Source organism: Dipodomys merriami, unplaced genomic scaffold, assembly GCF_024711535.1.
Source record: "Dipodomys merriami isolate MVZ:Mamm:240054 unplaced genomic scaffold, mDipMer1.0.p SCAF_6, whole genome shotgun sequence".
In the NCBI taxonomy this organism is placed as follows: domain Eukaryota; kingdom Metazoa; phylum Chordata; class Mammalia; order Rodentia; family Heteromyidae; genus Dipodomys; species Dipodomys merriami.
The window spans coordinates 64,845,413-64,872,708 of NW_027206179.1; the positions used below are offsets into that span (position 1 = coordinate 64,845,413).

The 27,296-nt window shown below is 39.8% G+C and overlaps 1 protein-coding gene across 3 annotated transcripts in view; it reads right to left on the reverse strand.

Annotated features, from left to right (window-relative positions):
* The window catches only part of Mtus2 (microtubule associated scaffold protein 2), a 577,850-nt gene that overhangs the window by 357,198 nt on the left and 193,356 nt on the right, over positions 1-27,296 (reverse strand). For all 3 annotated transcript variants that reach the window (XM_070003044.1, XM_070003046.1, XM_070003043.1), the window contains exons 2-3: positions 21,334-23,702; positions 12,637-12,877 (exon numbers count right to left, since the gene is read on the reverse strand). In XM_070003044.1, coding sequence (XP_069859145.1) covers positions 12,637-12,877; positions 21,334-23,490 — 2,398 coding nt within the window. In that variant the 5' untranslated portion in view covers positions 23,491-23,702. The remainder of the gene's footprint in view (positions 1-12,636; positions 12,878-21,333; positions 23,703-27,296) is intronic.

The window sequence follows — 27,296 nt, forward strand, 5'->3', positions numbered from 1 at the left end:
AGTTGGGCTAAAGTAGAGAGGGGGGAGGGGGAGAGAGAGGGAGGTAAAGGAGAGAGAGAGAGAGAGACAGAGACAGAGACAGAGACAGATACAGAGAGACAGAGAGAGAGGTAGAGAGAGAGACAGAGAGAGAGAGAGAGACACCCTGATCCTATAGTGGGATATACCATGGGCTCATCCTAATATCCTTTATAGCTATTTAAGTGCATTAAAATTTAACCTTCTCATATGAATCAGAAGTGTTTAAATAGTTATATGCTTTGGTATAAAAAAAGGAAAAGTCACAAGGGAGTAAAAACATTGCCATTGCTGTTTTTGAAGTCTTAAAACACAAACATTGAGCATTTTGCTAAATTTCTAATGTTATCATAACCATTTAGAATGTGCTTGTTTAAATTGTTCTAATCAACTTCCTTTGTTCAATGATTTCTTTGCCTAAACTTCAAACTTTGTAGGATTCACTCTGCTTAGAAAAATCACCAAAGAAAGCTTACACAGTATGTCAAACTCAAAAATAACATTTACTTTAATAAGCAGAATTCATAACAAAGACATATGCAAAACTGAGAAAAAGTACCTCAAACATTTCTTATCAGATTGAATTTCTCTATTTATAGAATGAAGTATTATCTATTCTTCAAAAATCTTGACACCTCAACTCCTATCAGAAAATACTACACTTCTTTTTTTTGCCTTGATTTGAACAGAAGCATTATGCTTTCAGAATAAATAAATTTACTTCAGGCACATTTATAACAAGCAAATTTCATCCTGCTATGGTGTACACTGTATAAGATACCATGTTTTATTTACATGTCATAGATAATTACAGAGATTTTTTGAAGAATATGAAATACATATAGACCTAGTTAATGGCAGTGCACAAAAGGAGGGCATTTCATTCTTTAAAAATGAGGGCTCTAACAGCAAGTTGTTCCTATACAGGACCTTACAATCCACTAGTGCAGATTTTATGGCCTTTTTTTTTGGAGGTTGTTTTTGTCAGATGTGGGGCTTCAACTCTGGACCTGGTCGCTGTCCCTCAGCTCTTCAGCTCAAGGCGAGCGTTCTACCACCTGAGCCACAGTGCCACTTCCAGTTTTCTGGTGGTTAATTGGAGGTAAAAGTCCCACAGTCTTTCCTGCCTGGACTGGCTTTGAACCTTGATCCTCAGATCTTAGCCTCCTGAGTAGATAGGATTACAGGCATGAACCACCAGCACCCAGCTTTATGGCCTCTTAAAGGGAGGTGATGTACACTGAACATTCAGACATTTTGGGGCTTCATACCCAAGTCCAATGACAATAAAACCTTACAGTTTTAAGCATCACTGTGGAGTCAGAAAGTGTTGATTAAAAACAATGGAAATGGTGTGGGAAGTAAAGAAGTGCTTATGTTTTTTCTTCAGCAGGTGTAGTCACATGCCATCTGTAAGACTTAAGAGTCCAGGAGATGATGGCCTTAATTTACTACATCAAAGCGCTAGAGGAATCTACATTGAGCACTGAGGATACACTGATTTATACCATATCCAGCTGTTTCAGGCCACTTTAATGCATCGAGTGCATACCTTGAGGGCCAACAGAGAAATGGAAGCATCAGAATTCTTCCTAAGTTGTAGCTGCTTGAAGGCCTATTAAAGAATTTGGAATTATTGGAAATGTGTAAATGGATTCTGAGAAAGAGGATTGAAATATGCTAAATATTTAAATATAAAAGTATACAGAAATATATGTATGTATTCATGAATATATTATATATAGCATATGCTACATATATTATGTATATATAATACATAATATATAATATATGTATATATAATATATGTATGTATATATTATATATGTGTACATAATATATTATATATTAATATTACATATATAAAATACACATATATGTATATGTATATACATGCATATGTATATATACATATATATGTATATATATATGTATATACATATATATATATTATATGTATGTATACACAACATAATGAAACTTACCAAAGGTGGTTAGAGAAGAGGGGAGCGGGAGGATAGAAAGATAAAAGGGTGTAAAATTAATTTTTCAGAGTACATCTATCAACTGATAGAAAAATTGCCATAACAATTAGAAAATGGATCAACATTTAAGCAACTAAAGTTTCCAGAAATTGTACAACTGCCAGCATAGGACTGAGAAAAGGGGAAAAAAACAAAATAAACTGTACAGCTGCCTTATCTCACTGCCTGGAGACATTTACAGGCTATGATACAGAAGAAGGGATTCTAACAGATGCTTTCCATCATATCAGTTTAAGGCATAGAGATCAAAGTTTGGCAAGGCCAAATGTGTGAAGCAGAGATGAGGGCATCATGTATGCGAGATGTTCCAAAAATCTGCCTTACAGTTTCCTCAATCCTTAAATGAATACCAGTTTGTTTGTGCATAAAGGAAAAGCCCCAAAAGACTGACTGAATCCAACTTTTGAGGGAAAAAATAATTACTAGGCAGCTAAAAGATAAACAATTGCAATATGTCACAAAGGCTGGGAACTGCTTCACTTTCCTTTAGCTAAAATGAAGAGACTTTTTGAATACACAGTAACCCAAAAGAGGCTCCAGAAGTTGGCTCTTTACAGGCTCTTGCAGGTCTCTTTACAGACATTCTAAGAAAAAAATCTTAAAACAGTCTTACAAGGGATCAAACTGACCAATAAGGAACTAAATTAAATATGCCAGAATGTGTTCAGTACTTTTTAAAGAATTAAAAATCTAAGCCAAGCACTGGAGGCTCATGCCTGTAATTCTAGCTACTCAGGAGGCTGAGATCTGAGGATCATGATTCAATGCCAGCTCTAGCAAGAAAGTCCATGATACTTTTATCTCCAATTAACCACCAGAAAACTGGAAGTGGCACTGCAGCCCAAAGTAGTAGCACATTAACCTTGAGCACAAAAGCTCAGAACAGTGACAGACCCCAAGTTCAAGACCCACAGCTGATTTTAAAAAAAAAGAACAATGTAGTGTAACATCACACATGCAAAATTTGCAATATCTACTATTAAATAAGAAGCAAGAGAATGCACCCTGTAAACAAGAGAAATCCTTGTTGATAGAACTGTTTGAAAAGTGATAGACTAGAAAGGATGACAGGAAAGGTCTTTAAAAGTAATTATACATGCTGGGCACAATGTCTCAAGTCTGTAGTCCTTGTTATCTGGAAGGTGTAGATCAGTTTGAGTCACCCTAAGCAAAAGAACATTCACAAAAAATAAGTTTGTAAGACTCCATCTCCACCTCTGGTTGAGTAGAGTGATCAACGCCTATCGTCCACAATGACAAGGAGAGATTTCCTTGAAAATAACCAGTGCCAAAAGGGACTGGTGATGTAGCTCAAGTGGTCAAGTACATGCTTAGCAAGTTCAATCCTCAGGTCCTCCCCTGAAAATAGTAATTATAAATAACTCCATAGGAGCAAAGTAATGTACCTAAGCCTGGGATCAGGAGAAAGGAGTAAAATATACTTAAGAGTTCAAAACAGAATGTCGAAGACTGAAATATTCAATATCTGAAATTAAAAATAAGAACAAAATCGGGGTAGATTAGATGCTGGAGAAGAAAAGGTCAGTGAACTTGAAGACATGGTGATGTAAAGTATCAAAAATAAAGTTTACAGGAGCTGGTAACTTATGCCTGTAATCCTAGCTACTCAAGAGGCTGAGATCTGAGGATTGTGGTTTGAAGCCAGCCCAGGCAGGAAACGTTGAGATTCTTAACTCTAATAACAAACTTCTCAAAAAAGCCAGAAGTGGTACTATGGCTCAAGTGGCAGAGTACTTGCCTTGAGTAAAATCAGCTCAGGGACAGTTACCAGGCCCAGAATTCAAGCCCCACGACCAGCAAAAATAAAAGTAAAAATAAGTAAGTAAAGCTCACAGAGAAAAAAAGACTAAGTATAAATTAACAAAGCTATGTGAATTATTAAGCAACATACATATCCTTAAAATGTAGACAAACATATTTAAAGAAATAGCAAATTTTTAATAACTATAAATCCATACTTAAAAATATAATGGACACCAAACATAAAACACATAATTAAACATATAGGCAATTACTCCAATATGTGAAATAAACTGCTAAAATCCAATAATAAACAGAGACAGGAATACAACACACATTATGTCCCAAAGTATGCAAACCAGACATAATGAAACAAAACTTCAAAAGGTTGAAAGAAGAAAATGCCAATTTAGATTTCTTTATTCAGTGACAATATTTGAAAAATTTGGGTAACATTTTTATATATTTACAAATAAAAAGTCAATTACTGAGATGCTTATGCAATGAAAAATATTAAAAGCTCTTCTAACAAATGAAACACAATTTCAGATTGAAATATGAATCAAGAAAGAAATAAAGAGCAATAGAAATAATAAAGCATAGGTAAAAATAAATATTATCTTTGAAATTCACATTTTAAGTTTTGATACAGGTATTGTTAAAAAATTCAATATTAAGAAATTCCTATAACAGATTTTTATGCTTAATGGTAAGATACAAGTTACAAAACAGTATATTCCAATGATAAACTGCTTGATTTCTACACTTTTACTTATGTGACAGTCTATAAAACATCATCTGCCATGGCAGAAAGTAAAATTTGTTTGTGGTTGGGAACTTTGGTGGACTATAGAAAGGTTCTGTGTCTCGATCATGGGTACACAGGTATGTGCATTGGTCTAGGTTTAGTCATTACTTACAAACCTCTCAAATACATTTGATCCAGGGAAGAAATGTATAGATCTAAATGGCAGTGTTTGGTCATCCAGCTAGTTACACATAGATAACACCAGGAGTACTAAATTAGTAGATGCATGATTTTGTGAATATTATTTAGTTACCCTGAGCATCTTATCTGTGAAACAGAAATGAACAAACAAAAGAATTATCACAGAGGCTTGTTTGCAAAGTGCATGAGATATCCTTTTACATAGCGCTCATTGTGCAAAATAACAATTACCACCGTCATTATCACTAGATTTAGGTTGTTGAACAAATTCTGGATACACACCCATGTTTAAAACAAGTCATTACTTTCATTAAGGTATGTCACAGTAATCTCCTCCCTGACAACCTTACAATAAGTATCTTTCACTGCTCAAGACAACAGCTTTCTTTCTTTTCTCTTCTCTTATTTCCTCTTTCTTTCTTTTTCTCTCTCTCCTTCCCTCCTCTTTCTTTTGCCAATACTGGGGCTTGCACTCAAGCCTGAAGCTCAAACTCCCATTTGGCTTTTTTGTTCAAGGCAAGCACTTTACCATGTTTCCAGCTCCAATTTTTTTGCTGGTTAATTGGAAGTAATGTTCTCATGGACTTTTCTTCAGATCTCAGGCAACTGAGTAGCAAGGATTACAGGTGTTCAGTACCAGTCAAACAACAGCTTTCTCTATCTCTGTCTTTTGAAATTTTGTGTCAATAAGCCATTCCAATGCTCATTTTAATTTTCTTTATTGTACAGGCTTTCCTTTCCAGCTATTTTAATTTCATAAGTGCTGAGCAAATAGACTGGAGAAAATGATTACAGAAAATATTTTGCACACTGACAACAATAGTGTCAATTACCTGAAAAGTGAAATAAAAATGTTTGTAACCCGTCACAAAGCATGGCTTACAGTGCTTTTTTTTTTTTATCAGTTTAGCCCATACTCAGTAGAGACACAGCTTCCAAGGAGATTCTACATATTAATGCAATCATCCTCAAATTATTTAAAGTCTTCCAGAAACTTTGATCAAGTCTGAAGTAAGTTCTGTAATCAGCCTTACGAGCTTGAGTTGATACAGGTAGGTAGATATCAACTCCGTTCTATTTGGCTAATGAGGTTTGGTCCTCAGAAACCATCTACATTGCCCTTGTCAAGATTATCAATGCTTTCCACATTGCCAAATTTACAGATTCTTTCTCTGCCCTTGGGATACCATACTGTTCATGGCATTCAAAATGTATGACTTCTCCTTTGTATCTACAAGATCTCAAAGCTTTTTACCACCTCTTGGTTCCACCTTCTATATGGCTATAGCTTCCCAGTCTTCTTGGCTAAATCTCTAAATTAGGGGCCTATCCTGTGATACCTTCCTTTCTGTAACTGTACTTCATGACTTCAGTTACCTGCTAAGGAACTCTTACTTTCAATCTCCAGCCCTGACTTCCCTAAGCACTATTGGCTCACCTAGCTAATCACATCTACTAGAATTCAAAAACCAGAGCCTCTCTCATATCCCTGGCCTCAGCTCTTCCATACCTTAGTCAACCTATGTTTATAAATGTCACCACTGTCCATCCCATTGCTCAAGCCCAAATACTAGAAGTCATAATTAACTCCTTGTTTCTCCATCATTTACCCTCAATGTCCTACTTCCAAATATATACCCTCAATTCAGTCTCTTTCTCTTTCTTCCCAATCAGCTGTCAGGATCCTACATCTGCACAGAATCTCTTTTTTTCCTCTTACTTCAAGAGGAGGAGTAGAAAAAACTGGGATCAGCTCCAACATAGTTTGGGGTGGAGGGGGATGGCTAAGTGAATGCTCCCCCAGTTTCCATCCAATCAAATGCCCCTCTTTATTAGTGTGCAGAGATAGGGGAGTCAACCATAGGGCAACTTACCTGCACATGTTCTGAGGTGGGGAACCAATCAGCACATGTCCATGCCTCAACTAGAAATACTCCCTTAGGGGGAGGAGCCAAGGGACCCTATATACAGTGGCCTGAGAAAGAGAAAGAGAAGTGGAGAGAGATAGGAAGACAGAGAGCCAGCATAAGAGACAGAGACAGACAGACATAGAAAGAGCCATACAGAGAAAGAAAACATACAAAGAAACAGAGAGAGAGAGTTGGGGGGGGGGGAGAGGGAGAGAAACAAGACAGAGAAAGGAAGAAAGGCAGCCAGCCAGAGAGACAGAAACTATGAGACTCCAGACATCTGGCATTAGGACCCTTTCTTAGACAAGGAGTCTGTTTTGTTCTCTTTCACTGTTCTTTTGCTGTTTCTTTTACTTTCAAATAAACATGTTCTGTATGCTTCAACTACTTTTCTTCCCTTTAATTCTTTAAGTGGCTGAGAAAAGGAACCCAAACTCTAGATGGTATCACTTGTTCTGTTTTACACAAACTAGCAGGATGAGCTTGATAAAAATGAATCATACTGTGTTTTAAACTTTCATGGATTTTCAGCACACAAACTTCTTATCTGGGCCAAACAGGCAAGTTCCAACATGTACCAGGCCGCACTCACTTCCTTACTGTCTTCCCTACCATGTGCCTTACATTTGCTCCAGCCATGGCTGGCTTCACTCCTGTTCTCTGACTATGTCAAGCTCATTGCTTATCCCGGTCTGTTTGTGTGCGCGTATGTGTGTGTGTGTGTGTGTGTGTGTGTGTGTGTGTGTGTGTGTGTGTGTGTGTGTGTGTGTGTGTGTGTGCACGTGTGTGTGTGTGTATGTGTGTGTGTGTATGCGTGTGTGTGCGTGTGTGTGTGTGTGTGTGTGCCTGTTTTCTCCCTGCCTGCAACATACTTTTTGTGCAAATAGATATAGGAAGACATCACTCCATCAAAACACATTGAGAATCCAAAAGAAAATATTTAATAAGGGAGGGGGTAAAACTGTTCCACAAGAAATGTACTCAGTACCTTACTTATGGAACTGCAACCCCTCTGTACATCACCTTTACAGTAAAACAAAACAAAATTTAAGATAAAAAGAAAATATGGCACATGCTCAAAGATTTTTAAGACAGTAACAGTAAGTTCAGAGTTTCCCCCATCCTTCTGTGGTACAACAGACACGATGAGAGCAGAGTAGAAGGTCTGATGGCGACCCTGTGGCTCATAGTTGCTCTGGTGGAAGGTGGTTCTTGTCTGAGAGAATTGAGAAAATCCTGATGGTTATGACTGGGATGAGTGTTGGGGGATAATAGAATTATTCCTGGGAGATTCCTTGAGAATCTGGGATTAAGAGAAAGGCTGTAGGCTACTGGCTTCCACCTGTAATCTGAGCTACTTGGGAAGCTGAGATAAGGACTGCAGTTTCAGGTCAGCCTAGGTAGAATATCACACAAGACTTTATCTCTGGAAGAAGTTAGACTTTGTGGCATGCATCTGTAATCCCAGCTGTTATGGTGGGAAGGGGGATTCATGGTCCAGGCATGCACCAAACAGGGGTAAGACCTGTCTCAAAAGTAACCAGTGCAAAAAAAGGGCCAGAGGCATAGCTCAGTTTCAGAATGCCTGTTTAGCAAGGTCAAGGCCTTGAGTTCAAACTCCAGCACAAAACAAAAAACACAAGCTACAGAGAAGTGAGCTATGAAAGTTGAAGAGAAATCAAGAAAATGAGAGTGATTAGAAAATAAACTACTTGCAGGTATAGTTTGGATAGGTGGCATGTAATATCTTTCTCTACTGATAGCTAGAATGAATTACTCTTTCGGTCTCTGCCTTTCTCTGCACCTCTCTCTGCCTCTGTCTGTCTGTCTGTCTGTCTGTCTGTCTGTCTGTCTGTCTGTCTCTCTCTCTCTCTCTCTCTCTCTCTTTCTCTCTCTCTCTCTCTCTCTCTCAGAGGTACTAGTGATAACTGGCTTACTGACTGAATTGGGGGTCCTGTTAACTTTTGTACAGGTTGACCTTAAACCATGATCCTCCATCTTCTGAGTAGCTGGGACTACAGTCATAGAGCCATCACTCCTGGCCTATTTTCTTATTTCTAAATTGTTATATTTTCTCTTTTTCTCAGTGTCTTACTGATCTGAATGAAGTCAGCTCTCTTTTATATGTATGCTGGTCCACTGGGCTTGAACTCAAGGCCTCATGCCCTTACTTAGCACTCTGGAGCTGTACCACTTGAGTCACACCTCCACATCTGCTTTCTTTTTGCTGGTTAACTGGAGTCTCTTGAATTTGTCTTCTTGGGCTAGTTTTAATGGGGATCTTCAGATTTCAGCCTCCTGAGTACCAAGGATTTATAGGCATGAGCTACTGGTAACTAGCTAGGAAGTAAGTTTTAATGTAGCTAAGTCTGTCTACATTTACTTTCGGAATCTGGGAAAACAACACATGTTAAGTGCACAGTGAATAATTTTTAAGCATATGGATGGGTCTCAAGTTTTCTTCCCTGGTCTTTTAATTCTAGTCCTGGATGAACTTTACTTATAGGGAAGGAACAAGATGGGAGAAGTTTCACAATGATAGTAGATAGAAGGTCTGACAGGTGGTAAGCTTCAGGCTGCTTCCATCTTGACTGTTTGGTTTTCTTTCTTTGTTACTGCACAACGATGATAAACAGATAGGAGCCTTTACAGCTCACAGTGTTAAAAAGCTAAGCTCACCTAGCTCTCAAATTCATAGGAATCTGAATCCTATTTTATGGGCAAGGGCTTTTTCTCTGCGGGAAGTAGGCCATTTAAGTCTTTTGTGAAATTAAAAGAAAACTGAATCAGAAGAGAAAGGGAAGATCCGTGAGGAAAACAGGAAGGAAAATAGAAGCATTTCTCCAGAAAGAAAAGAAAGGAATGAGTAAGGCCATCACCAGAGCAGGAAATGGATTCATGGGGACTCTACATTCATCCTAGAAGGGAGAGCAGGTCTGATGGCAAGTGAATCCACCAAACAAAGAGACAATAGGAGTAGTCATTGCCCTTGAGACACTGGTCTCCGGAGTTGGAACAGGGTCTCATTGCTGCAGAGTCTCTGCCAGGTGAATCGCCTGCCAGCCACAGGAAGGGATCTAATGTCTTTCATGGGCTGTAGGAGAGAGATGCTTGTCATCTTTCCTGTCTCCACTGATTACCCATGAGGGTATTCATGATTCACCCAGGAAGATATCCACAAGCCCAGTAGAAAGGAAGGAGGGTTGGGGGCTATGTTACAGAGACAGGGGGAGCACTTACATGTGTGCCTCCAAGGACTAAACTTTGAAGAAGTGACACCCTGATCACAAATGTGTAACTGCAAACAAGCCAGCCACAGATAGACTCCATCTGCTCACCTCTGTAGGCTAGTGGTCTTTACCACTTATGAAAGTGGTAGATTCTTAAATTCTTGATTATGACAAGACAAATTTCAACTGTCTTTCATTTTTAAGGATTTGAAGGTTCTTTTCTCATGTTCTGTGCATGAAATAAAACTGTCAACATGTGTTACATTATACAATTTCAAAGGTATCTAATTTAAGTTCATGTGAGATTTACAGCTTAATGGCAAAACCTCGTATTGGAGAACAATGTCAGCCCTGTGAAGGGAAGCGGTGCTATTTATAAATAGCATCCACCTGTTGGAGGTCCTGACCTCAAAGACAGAGTCCTGAGATCCCATAATTTATCCTGGGAAGATGATCAGAAGCACTGTTACCTCTGCACATCCTAATAGGGCTCCTCTGGTCCTTTGAAACTACCTTCTCTGTATGCCATGCCATTCTCTTAGGGGCTCAAGCCTAAAAGATGCCTGTCATCCTCCATTTCTCTCAGACCTAGGGAAGAGCTCCTTATTGCTTTACCTTCTAGCTGGCTCACACTGCTGGATGGTCCATGGGACTGACCCTCTCCCACTGGATTCCTGCATTGCCAACTGTCCGTTCTCCTTGGTGCCTTTATAGACTGTTCTCAACAAACGAGTCAGAGAGAGCCTGCTTAAACTATAGCCAGATGATGCAACCTAGAAAGAGGAGGAGGAAAAGAAGGAGAAGGAGGAGGAAGAGGAGGAGGAAGAGGAGGAGGAGGAGGAGGAGGAGGAGAAGGAGGAGGAGGAAGAAAAGGAAAAAGAAGTACCACTACTATGAAAACAATTGTTACAAATTTTCTACAAAATTAGTTGGCCTTAATAATGTACAGATATACTTTTATCTTTTTAAAACTGACTTCAAATAAATTATCTTAAAAACAGTATGAATGAAGTCAAATAATTATATTTCAAATAGTATAGGAGAAGCAGAAGCCAATTGACAGTAGTTAGAACATGGTTTTTAAAATTCTGATGCCTTTCTGCACAGCCACCTGCTGCTCCTGCTTTTCTCCAGGAGCGACAGATGACCCTGAGGTATTCACCTCCATTCCACCCATGATGCTCCAGCTGAAGTTCTGTGCTTCCATAACATCTGTCATTTCATATGTCTTTTCAATTCCATATCTACCCATTAGATTGTGAGCTGCAGAAAGCTGTTCTCCAGTTGTTCACAGATCAAGGAACCCACAACGTCTAAAGCATAATAAGCATCCAAACCATGTTGAATAAACTCATAAATAGACAAAAAATAATACACATTCAGTGCATATCCTACAAAATACAGAAGATTGATGGGGAAGAATAAAGAAAGGGGTGATTAAGATACATTGTATTCATGAAGTGACTTGTTGAATGGTAACTCCTTTGTACAACTACGTAAAGATAATAAAAAATATAGTTTAAAATTTTAAGTGGCTCAAGCCTGAAATCCTAGTGACTTGGGAAATAGATCAGTAAATTGAAGTTCAAAGCCTCCAGGGCAAAATAAAAGTTTATGGAGACCATATCTCAACCAGTTGGTTGGTTTTGTAGTAGATACCTATTATCGCAACTACAGGGGAAGCACAATGCTTGAGTATAGTGGTATATTCCTGTAACTTTTAGTGACACAAGAAAGCACATATAGGAAGAGTGCAGTCCAAGGTAGGTGTAATATAAAGTGATACTTTACCTCAAGAATAATCGACTGATTTTGAAAAAAGGAGGGCTCAAATGGTTGAGTGCCTGGCTGGCAAGCCAGAGGCCCTGAGTTCAGTCCTTAAAAATAATTCTGCAGCAATTTTTATGACATAAAAATGCCTACAATATATCGTTAGTGTGAAAATGCAAGATGCATGCTCAGTGTTTTCTCTACTATTGAAAAATGCACGCAAAATACATTAGAAGAAAGCATCCAATAATAACACAAGCTAAGTCCTGGAAGTATTATTAGTTTCATCTTTAAATATGTCTACAGTGAAACTTTTGTCATTTTTTATTTTTTTCATTATTATTTCTCATATCTGCCTCTTCAAAATTTTATGAAAGATGAAAATATGAACAAAATATACTCTGTAATAATCCATCAGTAATATAACAAAATATAAAGTATCCCATAAAATTGTAAGAATGCCATTCTTTTATCTGTGCCATATTTGTCTACATCCCAAATTTTTAAGAGTATCATTTCTATAGCAAAGTAATATAAAAAGCTTGGATGAAAATGTGGGAGCAGAGGAAAGGGAGCAGAGAACCCAGGGAAGGCACCACAGTCATCCCTGAGCTCACCCCAAGGTTATCCATCCAGAACAGCAGCATAGAACTGGGAAGGGCACAGAGGAAGGACGTGCACACATATGGGTATTCAGGACCCCTGAGCAGATGAAGCAGGCGACATGGGCAGTGCTATGCCCTAGGAAGATCTCTGATACTGAGCTGTGTTGTGATGCTCTGTTCACTCACATAATGGTCTGTGTAGCTTTCAGAATGGCAGCTTCCAGTATTACAACATATAAACTGCTATGGAGCAATAGGAAAAGGCTTCTCAAAGGGATGAAAGGCATTCATACTTTACAGACATCTTACATGATTCTACTTAAATGCAGGAAAGCACACAGTCATTACCTGAAGGATCAGAAGTATAGAGGTTGGCTGCTGCTGTGATGGGTCCTGGTGGATGGATGGCGCTGGCTGAAGACCTCTGACTGGCGATCAGGATTCTGCTCTTTGCAGATGGTAGACGGGACATGGCACCCATTCCCAGCTGGGGCTTGAGGAGCATGGCTGACCGATAGAAAGTTGGAGGGACTTCATAATGAGTATAGGGAGAAGAGCAAAATTCTTGTTTTCCAGGGTGGTCAGTCACCTGCAATAAATGATCAGAAGTTCAAGCAGGAACTTCTCACTGCAGCTGGAGACTGATTAGACCTCAGAGTGGCTACTCTGGCTTCTTTGGGCTGATTAACACAGATCACTGAAGTCTCTGAGCCTCATGTCCCTACCTCTAGTTTCACAACACAACACAACACAACTGGGTGATCTTAGTCTCTCTCTCTCTCTCTCTGGTACTGGGGTTTGAACTCAGGGTCTCATGCTTATCTATCTGTCTTTCTATCATACTGAGGGTCTCCTGCTTGCTTGGCTTTGCTCAGCTGGTATTCTACCACATTAGCCACACTTCTAGCCTAGATTTTGATACTTATTTTGGAGACTAAGTGTCCTGGAGTTTTCTACTGGCTTTGAATTTTCTGGATCTCAGCTCCCTGAGAAGTTAGTATTATAGGCACGAGCCACCTGCACCTGCCCTTTAGTTTGAATATTGTATTAATCTATGTTTCACTGGGAGCAAGAATAACTCACTTTATAAAATGTAATTTTTATGCAGTGAAGGAAGAGAAGAAATTCAGTGAAAAGGTCTTACTCTGAAAGGTCTCAACAGAATTAACTCTAACCCAAAATTTTTGTATGAAGTATAATAAACAAAAACAAATAAGTAATAGAACTCAATCTCATTTACCCACCTAGAAAAAAATGTTCATATCTGAGGACATACAGTGTTAGATAAGATGAGCTACATTTAAAAAATTTTTATGTCATCCAATTTCCAACTATAAATTACAAAGTTGATTCTAGTGTCTGTTAATAAGATCCTTCAAGCAGAGAGAGGGAAGGGGTGACATTGTCCAAAAAGAAATATTCTCTTTACCTGACTTATGTAACTATGACTGCTCTGTACATCACCTTTATAATAATAATAAAAAAGTTAAAGATATTTCAAGCAAAATTCTATTTCACTGGCGTAAAGTCTTGATAGCTTTTGCAGTAAATTAATATCACTGAAATAATAGTATTGTAAAATGGGAATTCTAAGTCAAAACTCTGATGTTCACAACAATAGTTAATAATAGATGGATATTAAACAGGTGCTGGTGGCTCATGTCTGTAATCCTAGTTGCTGAGATCTGAGGACTGAGGTTTAAAGCCAGATGATCAGAGACTCTTATTTCCAATTAACCAGCAAAAACCCTGGAAGTGGAACTTTGGTTCAAGTGGCAGAGTGCCAGCCTTGGGTGAAAAAGCCAAATTACAACATGAGGACCTGAGTTCAAGCTCTAGTACCAGCACACGTGTACACACACACACACACACACACACACAAATAGGTAGGTCCTCTCAACAAAGTGACTTTGAATTGGAGATAACAGACATGAGATATTACTTATGCCTCAACACTGCATAAATTTTTCAAATTCCTTATAAAATTCAAAAAAAGATAGATGATCTGTACAAAACTATAGCTTCCTGTTCCTGATTTAGTATAGCTAATTAGCCAATTGCATTGATTATTAAATAAACTGAAAATTTGAAAACTATGAATTCCATTGTTATTCAATCATTGCCATTTGAGGGAACGGTCAATCTTTAAGCTAAAAAAAGTCAACCAGCAAAGAAAGAATTTAGAGAACTTTCACAAAATTATGCAAGTTTCATATACCCAGGAAGAAAAGGTACCATTTTTAAACTTATTTCCTTCACATATTTGTTTCTTTTTTGGAAACAAGTCTGATCTGATACAGGTAAGCTTTTATTCTTTTTTTTCAATGGGTATCTTTTTGTGTGTGTGAAGGTGATGTACAGAGGGTTACATTATATAAGTAAGGTAATGAGTACATTACTTTTTGAACAGTGTTAACCCCTTCCTTGTTTTCCCACATTCCCTCCCCACTCTGACTCCCCTTTCACCTCTCCCCAAGTTGTAAAGCTCATTTCCAACACAGTGTCTAGTGAGTATTGCTGTTGCATCAGTTCACCCTTGGAACCACCCCTTCCCTGCCCCAAATCAGATTAACTTATATATAAGACAAAGGGTACTGAAATCAAAAACAGTGATCACAGGGAATAAACAAGAGGGGGGGAGGGAGGAGGGGAGAAGGACACAAAAGAAAAAAGAAGGTGCTATTTTTTTAACAGTTACCTAAGACTGACAATAACTAAATGAACTTTTTCCATTTATATTGCCTTTACTAGGCAACATAAAAAGAAAATATTCACTTTTAGTAAAGAGAAATGACTCTTTGGGAAAAATAGAGAAGTTAATGAAAAATTGGTTTCAGGCTTGTAGTGTGGATTTACATAATTAAAAACCAGAGCCCAAATGCTCAGGTCTGTCTTCCTTCCCATGGAAAGGTGTTGTGCCAGGCATGTTTGGCAAGAGCCAGTGGAATGGGGTTTCTAGGGACAGGTAGGTGGGCTGCTGAACTTCAAGGAGACAGAGCATGTGCACACAGAGCTGATGTCAATAAAGATTCACTGAACAATGCAATCATGTCAACATTCCTTCTTCAACTGACTAATATAGTAGTGTAACTGCTATGTTCTCCTGGACAAACAATACAGACTAGAATATAGCTTGTAGGGACTATGGATAGGATATTCTGCTCTCACTAAGTCTGATCATATTATTGGTGGACGTTTTGTGTGTTTTTTTGTTTATTTGTTTTTTTTGTGGGATTGAGGACCAAACCAAGGTTCTCATGCATGTTAGGCAAGCACTGTATTCCCTAAGCCATCCCCCCAGCCCACTGCTTCTTTATATGAAACATGAAAGAACAGTCAGAGCTACATAATCTAGCTCCTTAAAATTATAATGAAAAGAGCTGCTAGGACAATGTATGAAGAGATACATCTGTTAATTCTGCTCTAAATCACAATACATGTTAGAGTCTTCTATCTATTCCAGAATCACCAACATTTAACAATATTCCTTAACAGAAACTATAAAAGCTTTGATCCAAGCTGTTGAAGAGATAAGCCCTCAATTTCATACTTTTAATGCTGAAATAGATAGAGAATCCTTAAAACTGACATTATTGAAACAAAAGATTAGGCATTTAAAGTTTTATCATAATCACACTGTAAAATATGCATGACTGTTATGGCAGATAGGCTGCACTTGGGCTAAGGCAAATTATATTAGCATGAAAGAACATTTTACATGTGCACTCTGCTAAATTTAATTTTTGCAATTCTCTGCTTTCTTACTATCAATCTTTCTCTCATGTCTTATACACATATACTCTCCATTTTTGAAATTTTAGTTTCTAGAAGTTGGATGCCATTGGTCCTTGCTTTGAACAGATGCTCCTCCAAAGAAAGTAAGGTTCTAAGGATGGCAGTACACGGACTTCATCGTTACTCTGCTCCTTAGAATTGGAACATGTAACACCGACCTCAGTGTCACTTAAAAATAACTTCAAAGCCAGGAACTGTGGCTCATGTCAGTTACCTTAGCTACTCAGGAGGCTGACATCTTAGGACTGTGGTTCAAAGCCAGTATTGGTAGGAAAGTCCATGAAACTCTTGTAGTTAATAAAATCATCCAAAAGCTATAAGTGGAAATAAAGATCAAGTGGTACAGCACTGAAAACAAAAACAAAAACAAAACTAAGGACAGCACCCAGGCCCTGAGTTCAAGCCTTCGTATTAGCATTAAAAAAAAAAATAAAAGGAAAATAATAACCTTCAGTGATCTTCAATGCCTATCATTTGTATTGGGTTTTTTAACAAGGTGAAAAATATGCTTTAAATGCTACTTTATAAATTTTGAACTAAACAGGGGGAGCTACAAAAATTCTCACACTCCTTTTCGGTCTACTTAACGAACATCACAGAGAATGCTACAAAATCATATGCACATAGAGATCCTCCCCAAATCTGCTGTTTGCTTTCAAAGCAAGAAAAAGAATCCTATGATTTCAAAATAACTCCTGAAAGTCAAACAAGTTCTTGGGTTGTCCCTTTGCTCCTTTTCCCTGAGCTCAGGTGCTGGGGAGACACAGAGCGAATGGAGAGGTGTCACCTTTACGGCTGAGGGGAAGTGGTCCCTGTGATGGTTGATTTTATGTATCAACTTGGATGTGCCACAGTACCTGGAAAGTTAGTAAGACATTGGCCCTGTTAAGGTAAATCTTTCATGAGATTAACATTTAAATCAGCAGACTTCAATTAAAGCAGACTGTGCTTTTAATGTAGGGGGCTTCATCCAATCAGTTGAATCCAATCAGACTGACTTCCCCTGAAGTAGAGGGAAATACACACTCAAAAACTGCCACAGCTCTTCTTCCTTGTGGCTCCAGGATGCCTGCATTTCCTGGTGATTTGGGACTAGCTAGTTTCCACAGTTACATGTTCTACTCCCTGAAAACACAGTTGTCCCTTAGTATAAGAAGGACTCAAAATTCATGGATGCCCAAGGTCCTTATACAAAATAATGCAGCATTTGTACAGCATCCATGCATGCCCCCTCTGTGTACCTCTATTTTTTCACATTTAGTTACATTTTAATTATCTTTAAGTAGGTGTAAAAAGGAGTTGTCATTTAACAAAGCAGTTTATGAATATAACACATCTTGATCAATGTCACCCTTTCAACATTCTCACCCATCCCTCCCTTACCCACCTGTTCCCTCACCGTTCTTAATTGTGTAGGATAGATATTGGATTCTTGACTGCATTCTCTCTATTTTCCTCTTCATTTGTCCGCCCCTTTCCCATTAACCCCTTTTGAATACCCACTTCCTGGTGTTTATTTTGCAGAACTTTGCCTTTGCCTTTTTAAGGAATTACACTATTTGAGTCCTCCATTGAATCTAGCATATTTCAGTGAATATATATGTTCACACTTGAGTACCACCTAACATATTTATTCATAAGTTTATAAGCTAAATCTAGCTTCTACATAGAAAGGAAAACATGCATCATTTGTCTCTCTGGGACTGAGTAACTTCACTCAACATGATTTTTCTCAAGTCTGTCCATTTCTTTACAAATGATACAATATCATTCTTTCTAATGGATGAGTACAATTCAGTATGTAAACATACCACATTCATCCACTGAGGGACATCTGGGTTGATTCTATATATTAGTACAGTGAACAGTGCCCTCCATATACTTTAAATCATCTGGCAGCTCTTTATAATACCCAGGACAATGGAAAATCCTGCTGTCTCTGAGCTTATCCCCTCTACCAGCTGCAGCATTGCTTTTGGTTTTTTGGTGATTAATTAGAAATAAGAATTTCATAAAGTTTCCTGCCTGGGCTGGCTTTGAACTGCTACGATTCTCAGATCTCAGCCTCTTGAGTATCTAGGATTACAGGCTTGAGCCACCAATGCCCAGGTAAATTCTAAACATTTCTGAGCTGTGGGTGGTTTAATCCAAGTATGCAGAATTCACAGCCATGGATAACTATCATCAATCTCTCTCTCTCTTTTCTATCATTGTCTCTCAATTTGTATTTCTTCTGTTTCTGTCTCTGCTTCTCTGTTTCTCTCTCTTACACACACACACACACACACACACACACACACACACACACACACACACACACACACACACACACACACACACACTCCCCTCCTAAGTCTTCTATTTCTCTGGAGAGACCTGATTAATAGTGGCAGCTCCTCTTAGAGTTGAAGTGGAGCTGAGGAGTGGCAAGGGTCCTGGTCCTGAGTCGTACATCTGTGCACTGAGACAGTACCTCCCCCTGTCCTCAGACCCTTGTAACTCCTTCCCAGCTCCCTCCCCCAAGCTGAAAAGTGCTCTTATGTCATCAGTGGGAATCCACACAAGCAGAAACACAGACCAGTTTTGCTAAGTGGGTATAATTCAATGCCCTGGCATTTCTAGTCCCCCAGATGATCTCAGAAACAACTTCTGGAGCTTCAGATGTTAGTGTTGCTCCTAAAATCCAAGAAGAGCCTCTGTCCTTTAGATGATCTTTACCCTTGACCAATCTCTTCTACCATGCTAGGTAACAAGGGTGGTTCTGTTATCACTGATTTTTAAAACTTTCCTATTTTATATAAAAAAAATATGACCTTAAGAATTAGTTCTCTTGGAACTAGTCAGAAAAGTTTCCTTTTGCTGTGGCAGGGGTCAGTGCTTTTTGGATTTCTGAACAGAGGAAAGGAATTCCACCAAGCTGTGGCTGTAGAAACAAATGGCCAGGTTCATCCTGTTCTTACTTCTCAGTAAAGAACATTAACCCAGAAATTAATGCAATGGCCACCTCTCTCTGCTGTATGCTGTCACTAGAGATAGGGTCTGTGGGCCTGGGGTGTTCTGATTACAGCATAAATGCCCTGATTTAGCAGCTAGTTAAGGCTGGGTAACTCTCCTTAAGCATCAGGGGTCTCTCTCAACCTTTCACTAATGGCACACACCCTCTAGACAAAAAAAAAGATATGGAGTGGCTTCTAGAAGAAGACAAAACAGTTTTGGAGGAAATGTGCATTTAGATACAAATTACTCTTTTCCTGTGTATATGCTAATACTGAGGCTTATATTCGGGATCTCACTGTCAGTTGGCTTTTTCAAGGCTGGAACTCTACAATTTGAGCCACACCTTTACTTCTGGCATTTTTGCTGTTTAACTGACAATAAGAGTCTTCTCATGGACTTTGCTACTCTACCTGTCTTTGACCTATGATCCTTGGATCTCAGATTTCTGAGTAGCTCAGATTACAGGCGTGAGCCTGTACCAGTCTTTAAATTATTCTTCAAGGGAGCAGAAGCAGCATCAAGAAGAACTACACCGAAGAAAAATAAAGGTTACAGAGAAAGAACTAAAGATAGGAATAGGATTTGTGCCTCCATCTCCAAATCAAGTTGCCCTTGTGAATGTTTTTAATGCTTTTATGCTTTGAGAAGACCTTTCACCCTTTCATCTGTTTAACAGCCTTGGTGCTGATCAGCTGCAGAGAAAGACCCAGTGGTAGAGCCTCATCCTGACTTCAAGTCCCAGGTTTATGAGTGTCTAGAAATTTCAGAATGACTCAGAGACTATTGTCTAAAACCTAAATGGTAGCTAGCTCATTGCTAATGAGATACCACTGAGGCAGCCAAGCTGAGGTTCCTCTGGACCAAGATACTCTTATGCACCACCCCACAGGAGAGACCGTATATGAGCAAGCCCTAATGGAGAGAACAGATCAACTTCTCTAGTGCTCTTCTCTCTTTCGTGATGAGGTGAGAAGCTGGTGCTCTCGAGGGCATCTCAATGAGGTTCTTGTTTTGTGGCCTTAGATGGGTGACTTAAACCTTTCTACATCCATTTCTTTATCCATACAACTATAAATACTGTAATAGCAGGACTGGGTGCCACGGCTCACATTTGTAATCTCGGCTGCTTAGGAGATGGAGATTGGGAGAATCAAGGTCCCAGCCAGCCACTCAAAAAAATTAACAGCACCTCATTTCAACAAACAAAGTAGATATGGTGATATATGTCTGTAATCATAGCCCGGCAAGAGGCATAGGTATGCTTTAAAGCCAGCCCTGGCCAGAACTATGAGACCATACCTGAAAACAACTTTTTAAAAGAAGGATAGAGATGTGGCTCAAGTGGTTGAGTACCTACCAAACAAGTGTGAGGCCCTGAGTTCAAATATCAATACTGTCCAAAAAAATTTAAAACTTTCAAAACCAACCCCTAAAAAATGTACAAATGAATGCAGCCAATGGCTGGTTTATATTATGTGGATTGATGCACAGTACACATCCAACTAAATGTTAGTCCTAATCACTATTCATAATAGAACTGAGCAGCCTGTGCCTAACATACCTTCTGCCTACTGTTCTTCATAAAAGGTATTCTAAAAAGCAAACACTTTCCATGAGAAGACAGGTCTGCTCAATTTAAGGAATATATGTACTTTGGACTCATCCAAGCTTTGACCTAACTCATAGAAGAATTACATTCCCTTATTTAAACATGGGAGCTAATTTAAGTGCATACTTATCTAGGCTCATATTCATTATGTGAGTAAACTTCAAATCAGACTCCTTAGAAATTGGCCCCATTATATAAGCACCAGTCTTGTCAAAAAGGTACATCTGTGAATACAATCTCCTGCAGTCAAAAAAACTTCTGTACTCGTGTATCCCTGAATGTGAGCAATGGGTTTAGAGCCAATACCTTTTCCCCCAACTCACTGAAAATGTAAAACAGACTTTAGGGTACTTTAGAGAACAGCTGGGAGGCAGTGTCTCACAGCTATAATCCTAGCTTCTCAGGAAGCTGAGAGTTGAAAGACTGTAGTCCTCACTGAACCCAGGCAGAAAAGTACTGTAGGCTCCATCTCCAAAATGACCAGCAAAAACTAGGTCTGGAGGCATGGTTGAAGTGGTAAAGCAAGACCCAAGTAAGGAAGCTAGCTAAGCAGGCCCTAAGTTCAAACCCTGATGAAATAACACTCTGGAGGAAAAAAAAAAGTTAAAGAAATTTACAGATAGGATACAGTGACATTCTCTTACCTCTTGTAAAAACTTTTCACTCATCTGACTGAAATGATGTCCTGGGGGCTTGATCCCAGACACCATTAGCCCAGAGCTGAAGACCCTTGGCTTCTGTAAGTCAGGCTTGAATTTCTCATAAAGGTTGGCAGATGGCTTAAGGTCGCCACCTGCAGCCTTCTCCTCCTGGACAAGAGGCATGCCACATGCGGGTGGGGTGTACGGAAGCCCCACAGGGACCAGCGAAGTGTCCACCTGGCCCAGTGCTGGTGGATTCCTCCTTATATAGGTGATGATCTTAGGTCTCACATGCTTGGGTTTGGGCATAACCAGAGGCTTCACTTCTGTCCTTTCCTCTGGTTTTTCAATGTGATGTCTCTCCATTGCTTCCTGTGAAGCAGGCGAGTCCTTAGAGTTTGTGATGACAGGTTTGGGAATGCCACTGAGGCAGGTGTCCTTGTCGGGCACTTTGGGGAATGTCTTCAATACCTGCGGGCTGTCAATGGCGGGTAAAGTGAAGGGGTCCACATTGCACACGTCAAGGTTCTGAAAACTGCTACAAGGTGGCGTGGGCTGCTGGGTCATGTTCACAGTTGCCTCTGAGTGGAGGGGGGCTGGAGTACTGAGAACTGAATCTGCCCTCAATGGGATTTCTGTCTTGGCTGCATTTTCTAGAAAGTTCCTAGTTTCAGCCTCAGGTATCGTGGTCTCTTTGCTTTGCTCTACTTCCAAGCTGCTGCTCTGAGGGTCCGGGTGAGCAGGGCCTTCAGTGTCACTCTGTACAACAGAAGAACCTGAGAACAATGCCTCAACACTGGCCCTGGACTCACTGCCCAGCCTTCTCTTGTCTACTCTGACCTCTGGGGACCGGCTATCAGTTGACTCACTGGGAACAAAAGCCATATGGCCATCACTAGATGAAAAGTTTCTAGGTGTCATTTCCCCCCACTCCCTACCAGGAGTTGGTGATGTTTTTCCAGTGGGCTGACTAGCAGCCACTCCTAGGGGAGCAGAGCCCTGTTTGGGGGCAGTTTGGAGTGGATGCTCCACACCAAGGTTGCCTGCCATCTTCCCTTCATCACCGCTGTCTCTTCCCATCCCATGAGGCTGGCGGCTGCTGGATGGACCACTAACTACAGGAGTGGTTTCCTGGGTTGACATACCTTCTTCCCTGTGACACCCTGGACCTCCCGCCAGGCTTGACTTGAATTCCTGCTCTGCCTTAGCCTGAACAGATTTCATCTCCAATTCTGCATCTCTCTTTCCTTGGCCTAATTGTGCTTCTGGATAATGCAGGTTGTCCTTTGATTCTGACCTTGAATTCAGAGCAAGGTCCAGAGGGGCAGCCCTGGCTGAAAGCTCCCTGTGAGCATTCTGTCCCTGTGTACCTGCTGTCTGGGTCTCTGAGGGACTGGTCTCCTGGGCTTCTGAGGTAGATGGTTTAGGGGGACCCAAATTCTCTCCCTCTGAGGTACCATCAGCTGGAGGAAAAGCGGTTCCCCTAGAATCATCAGCAACTGTCCTCGGTGATGCCTCTCCACCCTCAAGCACAGGACCCTGGGGTTCAGGAGTTTCCATCCAGGTAGGCTGTAGATACTGAAGAGTCCTGCTGCCAGCTGTGGCTGTGGAGCTGCTTGCTCTATGCAAAGAATGCCTCTTCAGCTCCTCATTGTCAAGTGTCTTTGCCAATTTGTCCTTGGGAGCATGTCTGGGAACTTCAGTGTTCCTTTTAGCCAAAACCTCTGGACTGCTCTCAGCTACTGTATTCCTCCAACTTACCAGACTTGATCCCTGGCCACTTTGAGGGGTTGACAGAAAATCTGTGCCTTGGTCTATAGTAGTACGTTCTTCATTTAGTTCCCTATGGACAGTGGGAGAATGTTTATTATCTTTCAGGCCAGTGGAGCCAGGCTGAGATCCTTTCCCAGAGCCCTGGAGTCGGTGCGGGTCACTGTAAAAATGGGGGTGCTGTCCTGGCCCACTTGAATTTGCATTTCCAAGTTCATCAGCCAGATCACCTGTCTTGGCCTCTTCACAAGAGGAACTGACCTCCAACATGATTGGATTGGCATTTGTATCTCCAAGACTTAGAATATGCTCGTTGTTATTTTTCGCTCCATTTCTGTTGTCCCGCAACTGATTGAAACATGATTTCTTGGGGGCCACAGGGATGCTCATTGTCAACCCTTCACTGGACAATGCTGGCCATACAGTTCTCCTCAATGGGGAATGGACTTCCTTCAAGCTTTAGCTCAAGTAACAGATAATCTTCAAGCTGCTTGTCCCCCTCTGGCAATGTCACAGTACAACACAGCTTTAGCCTTCTTCCAAAGAGTTATAGAAGCCAGCATTGTTTGTGATGCTCAATGAGACCAATTAGTCCATAAGACCTAAGAAAACAGAAAAGGATGTTCACATTAGACTGACACATAGAAATACTTGGTAGGAAGAAGCATGGCAAACACATACTGGCAAAACTCCTGTTATTTCACACAGTAATTTTCCTCAAAACTCTTTCAGATACAGGTTCCTGCTGAGGAAGGAAAAAACTGAAACATCAGATGGGCCAGTGGCAGAGATGAATTAGAAATGTGTGTTGTCCAGTAGAATTTTACTCATCGGTTATGAAGAATGATATTGTATCATTTACAAAGAAATGAATGGACTTGGAAAACCTATGTTAAGTGAAGTAAGGTAAGCCCAGAGGACAAAAGATGCATGTTTTCTCTCTTCTGTGGAAGCGAGATCTAATTTGTAAATATATAAGGGAATACATAAGAGGTTGTATGCAAGCACACACAACCATACTATATACAGAGGAGACTCTAAATGATGTAACTACTTAGCCCTACAGTTATGTAGATATGACCATAAGTGAAATGAACTCCAAGACATGGACACAAGAGGTCTTTCTTTGTTGTTGTTTGTGATTTCTTTTTTCTTTTGTGATTTGTCCCCCATTGTTTATCCCCTGCTGTCAGTGCATTCAATTCTGGTACCCTGGTTATTGTAGATATGTTTATCTGAACTTGAAAGGGGAAGGGGAACAACAAAATAGTGAGCCAAAGGACAAAGGGGGAGCCTATGCAACAGCGATACTCACAAGACAGTATGTTGGAAATGATCTGTACAACTTGTGGGGGGTTGGGGAAGGGAAAGAGGGAGAAAAATGAGGGAAAGTACAAAGTTAGACAAGAAATATAATCACTACCTTACTTACATAACTGAAACCCTTCTGTACATCACCTTGACAATAAAAATATTTTAAAGAAGAAAACTCACAGTGGAACAAAATGAATACCATGAAACTGGCCCTTGAAAGGTGTAGGGATCAAGAGGATGGGGGTAGATAAAGGAAGCGGTGAGGGGGGAAAGAATGTAGTTATAATAATCCATATCCTATGGAAGTAGGAAAGTTGAGAGGAGGGGTTGTGTTGGGAGGGATGAAGGAGAATGATCAGAGGGCGATATTGATCAAGATGCATTATACTTATGAACTTATGAACTGATTTGTTGAATGGTAACCCTTTTGCACAACTACTTAAAGATAACAAAAATAATAAAAAGAAGTATCTGTTATCTATAATTTAAATATTAGAAGTCTAGTACATCACTGAAATACAGAAAACAGTCCAAAAATTCATATGGAACAACAAAAGACCTAGAATAGCCAAAACAATTCTAGGGGATAAAGACAATATGGGAGGGCTATCCATGCCGAACTTGAAACTCTACTACAGAGCTATAATAACAAAGACAGCATGGTACTGGCACAAAAACAGACCCGAAGACCAATGGAACAGAATAGAAGATCCAGAAATAAATCCACAGGCCTACAGCCAGCTGATATTCGACAAAGGAGCCAAAGACATACAATGGAAGAAACACAGCCTCTTCAACCGCTGGTGCTGGGAAAACTGGGCAGCCACATGCAGAAAACTAAAAGTGGACCCCAGCCTATCACCATGCACCAACATCAACTCAAAATGGATTAAAGACCTTAACATTAAACCTGAATCTCTGAAACTACTGCAGGACAGAGTAGGAGAGACACTTGAACTAATAGGCACAGGAAGGAACTTCCTGAACAGAGTCCCAGGGTCACAACAAATTGGAGAGAGACTCGACAAATGGGACTACCTTATAATAAAAAGCTTCTGCACAGATAAAGCTATCGCAACCAAGCTAGAAAGACAACCAACTAATTGGGAAAAAATATTTACCAGCAATATATCAGACAAGGGGTTAACATCCTGTATATACAGGGAACTCAAGAAACTAATCCCTCCCAAACCTAACAAACCAATTACTAAATGGGCAAAGGAACTAAAGAGGGACTTCTCAAATGAAGAAATAAAAATGGCAAAGAAACACATGAGGAAATGTTCATCATCCCTGGTGGTGAAGGAAATGCAAATAAAGACAACCCTGAGATACCACCTTAACCCAGTCAGAATGTCCCACATCCACAAATCAGCCAACGACAAATGCTGGAGGGGATGTGGAGAACAAGGAACGCTATTACACTGCTGGTGGGAATGTACACTCATACAACCACTTTGGAAAGCAGTCTGGAGGGTCCTTAGAAAGCTAAAGATTGACCTCCCTTACGACCCAGTCATACCACTTCTAGGCATCTACCCTGAACAACAGGAACCAATATACAAGGACACGTGCACCTCCATGTTTATTGCAGCACTGTTCGCAATAGCTAGGATATGGAAACAACCTAGATGCCCCACCACAGATGAATGGATCCAAAAATTGTGGTATCTATACACAATGGAATATTATGCAGCCATTAGAAATGACAAAATAATGGCATTTGCAGGGAAATGATGGAGCTAGAAGGAATCATGTTGAGCGAGGTAAGCCAAGAACGAAGAGACAAACAGTACATGGTCTCCCTGATAAGTGGATGATAAATCCAAAATGTTAGGTGATATGACAAAACTAACAGGACTTAAGAAACAAAGAACTCCCACTCATCTGGTTGAACCACTACCAAATATCCCCATGCTGCTGATCACATATATGGTATATAACATGTGAGCACCGTTATATATTACAGACTGTGATAGACAATTTGCTCCAGGAAAGTTAGAATGAACTTGTGACTTTAAACGAGCATCATTATTCCACAATACTGTGAATTACCGGAAATTAAGTAATCACTTAATCACAATCAAAAAAAAAAAAAAAAGAACCTTGGGGAAGGGAGGGAGGAAGGGGATGGTAGGGGGAAAACAATGGAGGGGGTAACAATGCTCAAGAGGAAGTGTACTCATTACCTCACTCATGTAACTGTAACCCTCTGTATAGTATCTTTACAATTAAAAAACATATTAGAAGTCTAAAAGTTCATTCTAAAAAGGATGGATGAAAAGGCAAGACTCTTCTTCAAAAAAGGATATGAACTAATGTCAAAAATTATAGCATTTGAGAAATCACTATTTTGCCATCGTTAAGAGTACCTTGGGCAGGAAACACCAATTGGTGGTAGAAAGACTGTGTTAACGATCACTGAGGAGCAACCTATCAACCAACTCTTAAACCATCCAGATTTCCATGTTTCTCACAAAAGGAGAAATTTTTCTTGACAATGAATACATCTGGTGGACAGCACCTTAACCAAGTGATCAGACTGAACACGAGCAGTAACGATAATGACATCACACACATCTGCTCTCAGATCCCTGCATCACCTGGACAGTGTTGCTGACATGGATGTTCAGCTCAGATTTCATCCTCAAGAAACCATCAGACAAATCTAAATTGGCATATCTTTTCCAAAGCCACTGGCCACTGGATGCTGGATTTTTCTTTAAGTTATCAAAGACATTACTGGGACAATTCTAAGTTTAAATATGGACTGTATAATAGTAAAGGTTTCTTATCGATATTAACCCTTTTAGGTGTACAATAGTACAGTATCAGATTGTGTCAGAGATTATCTTTGTTCTTGGAAAACAGATGCTTGAGAA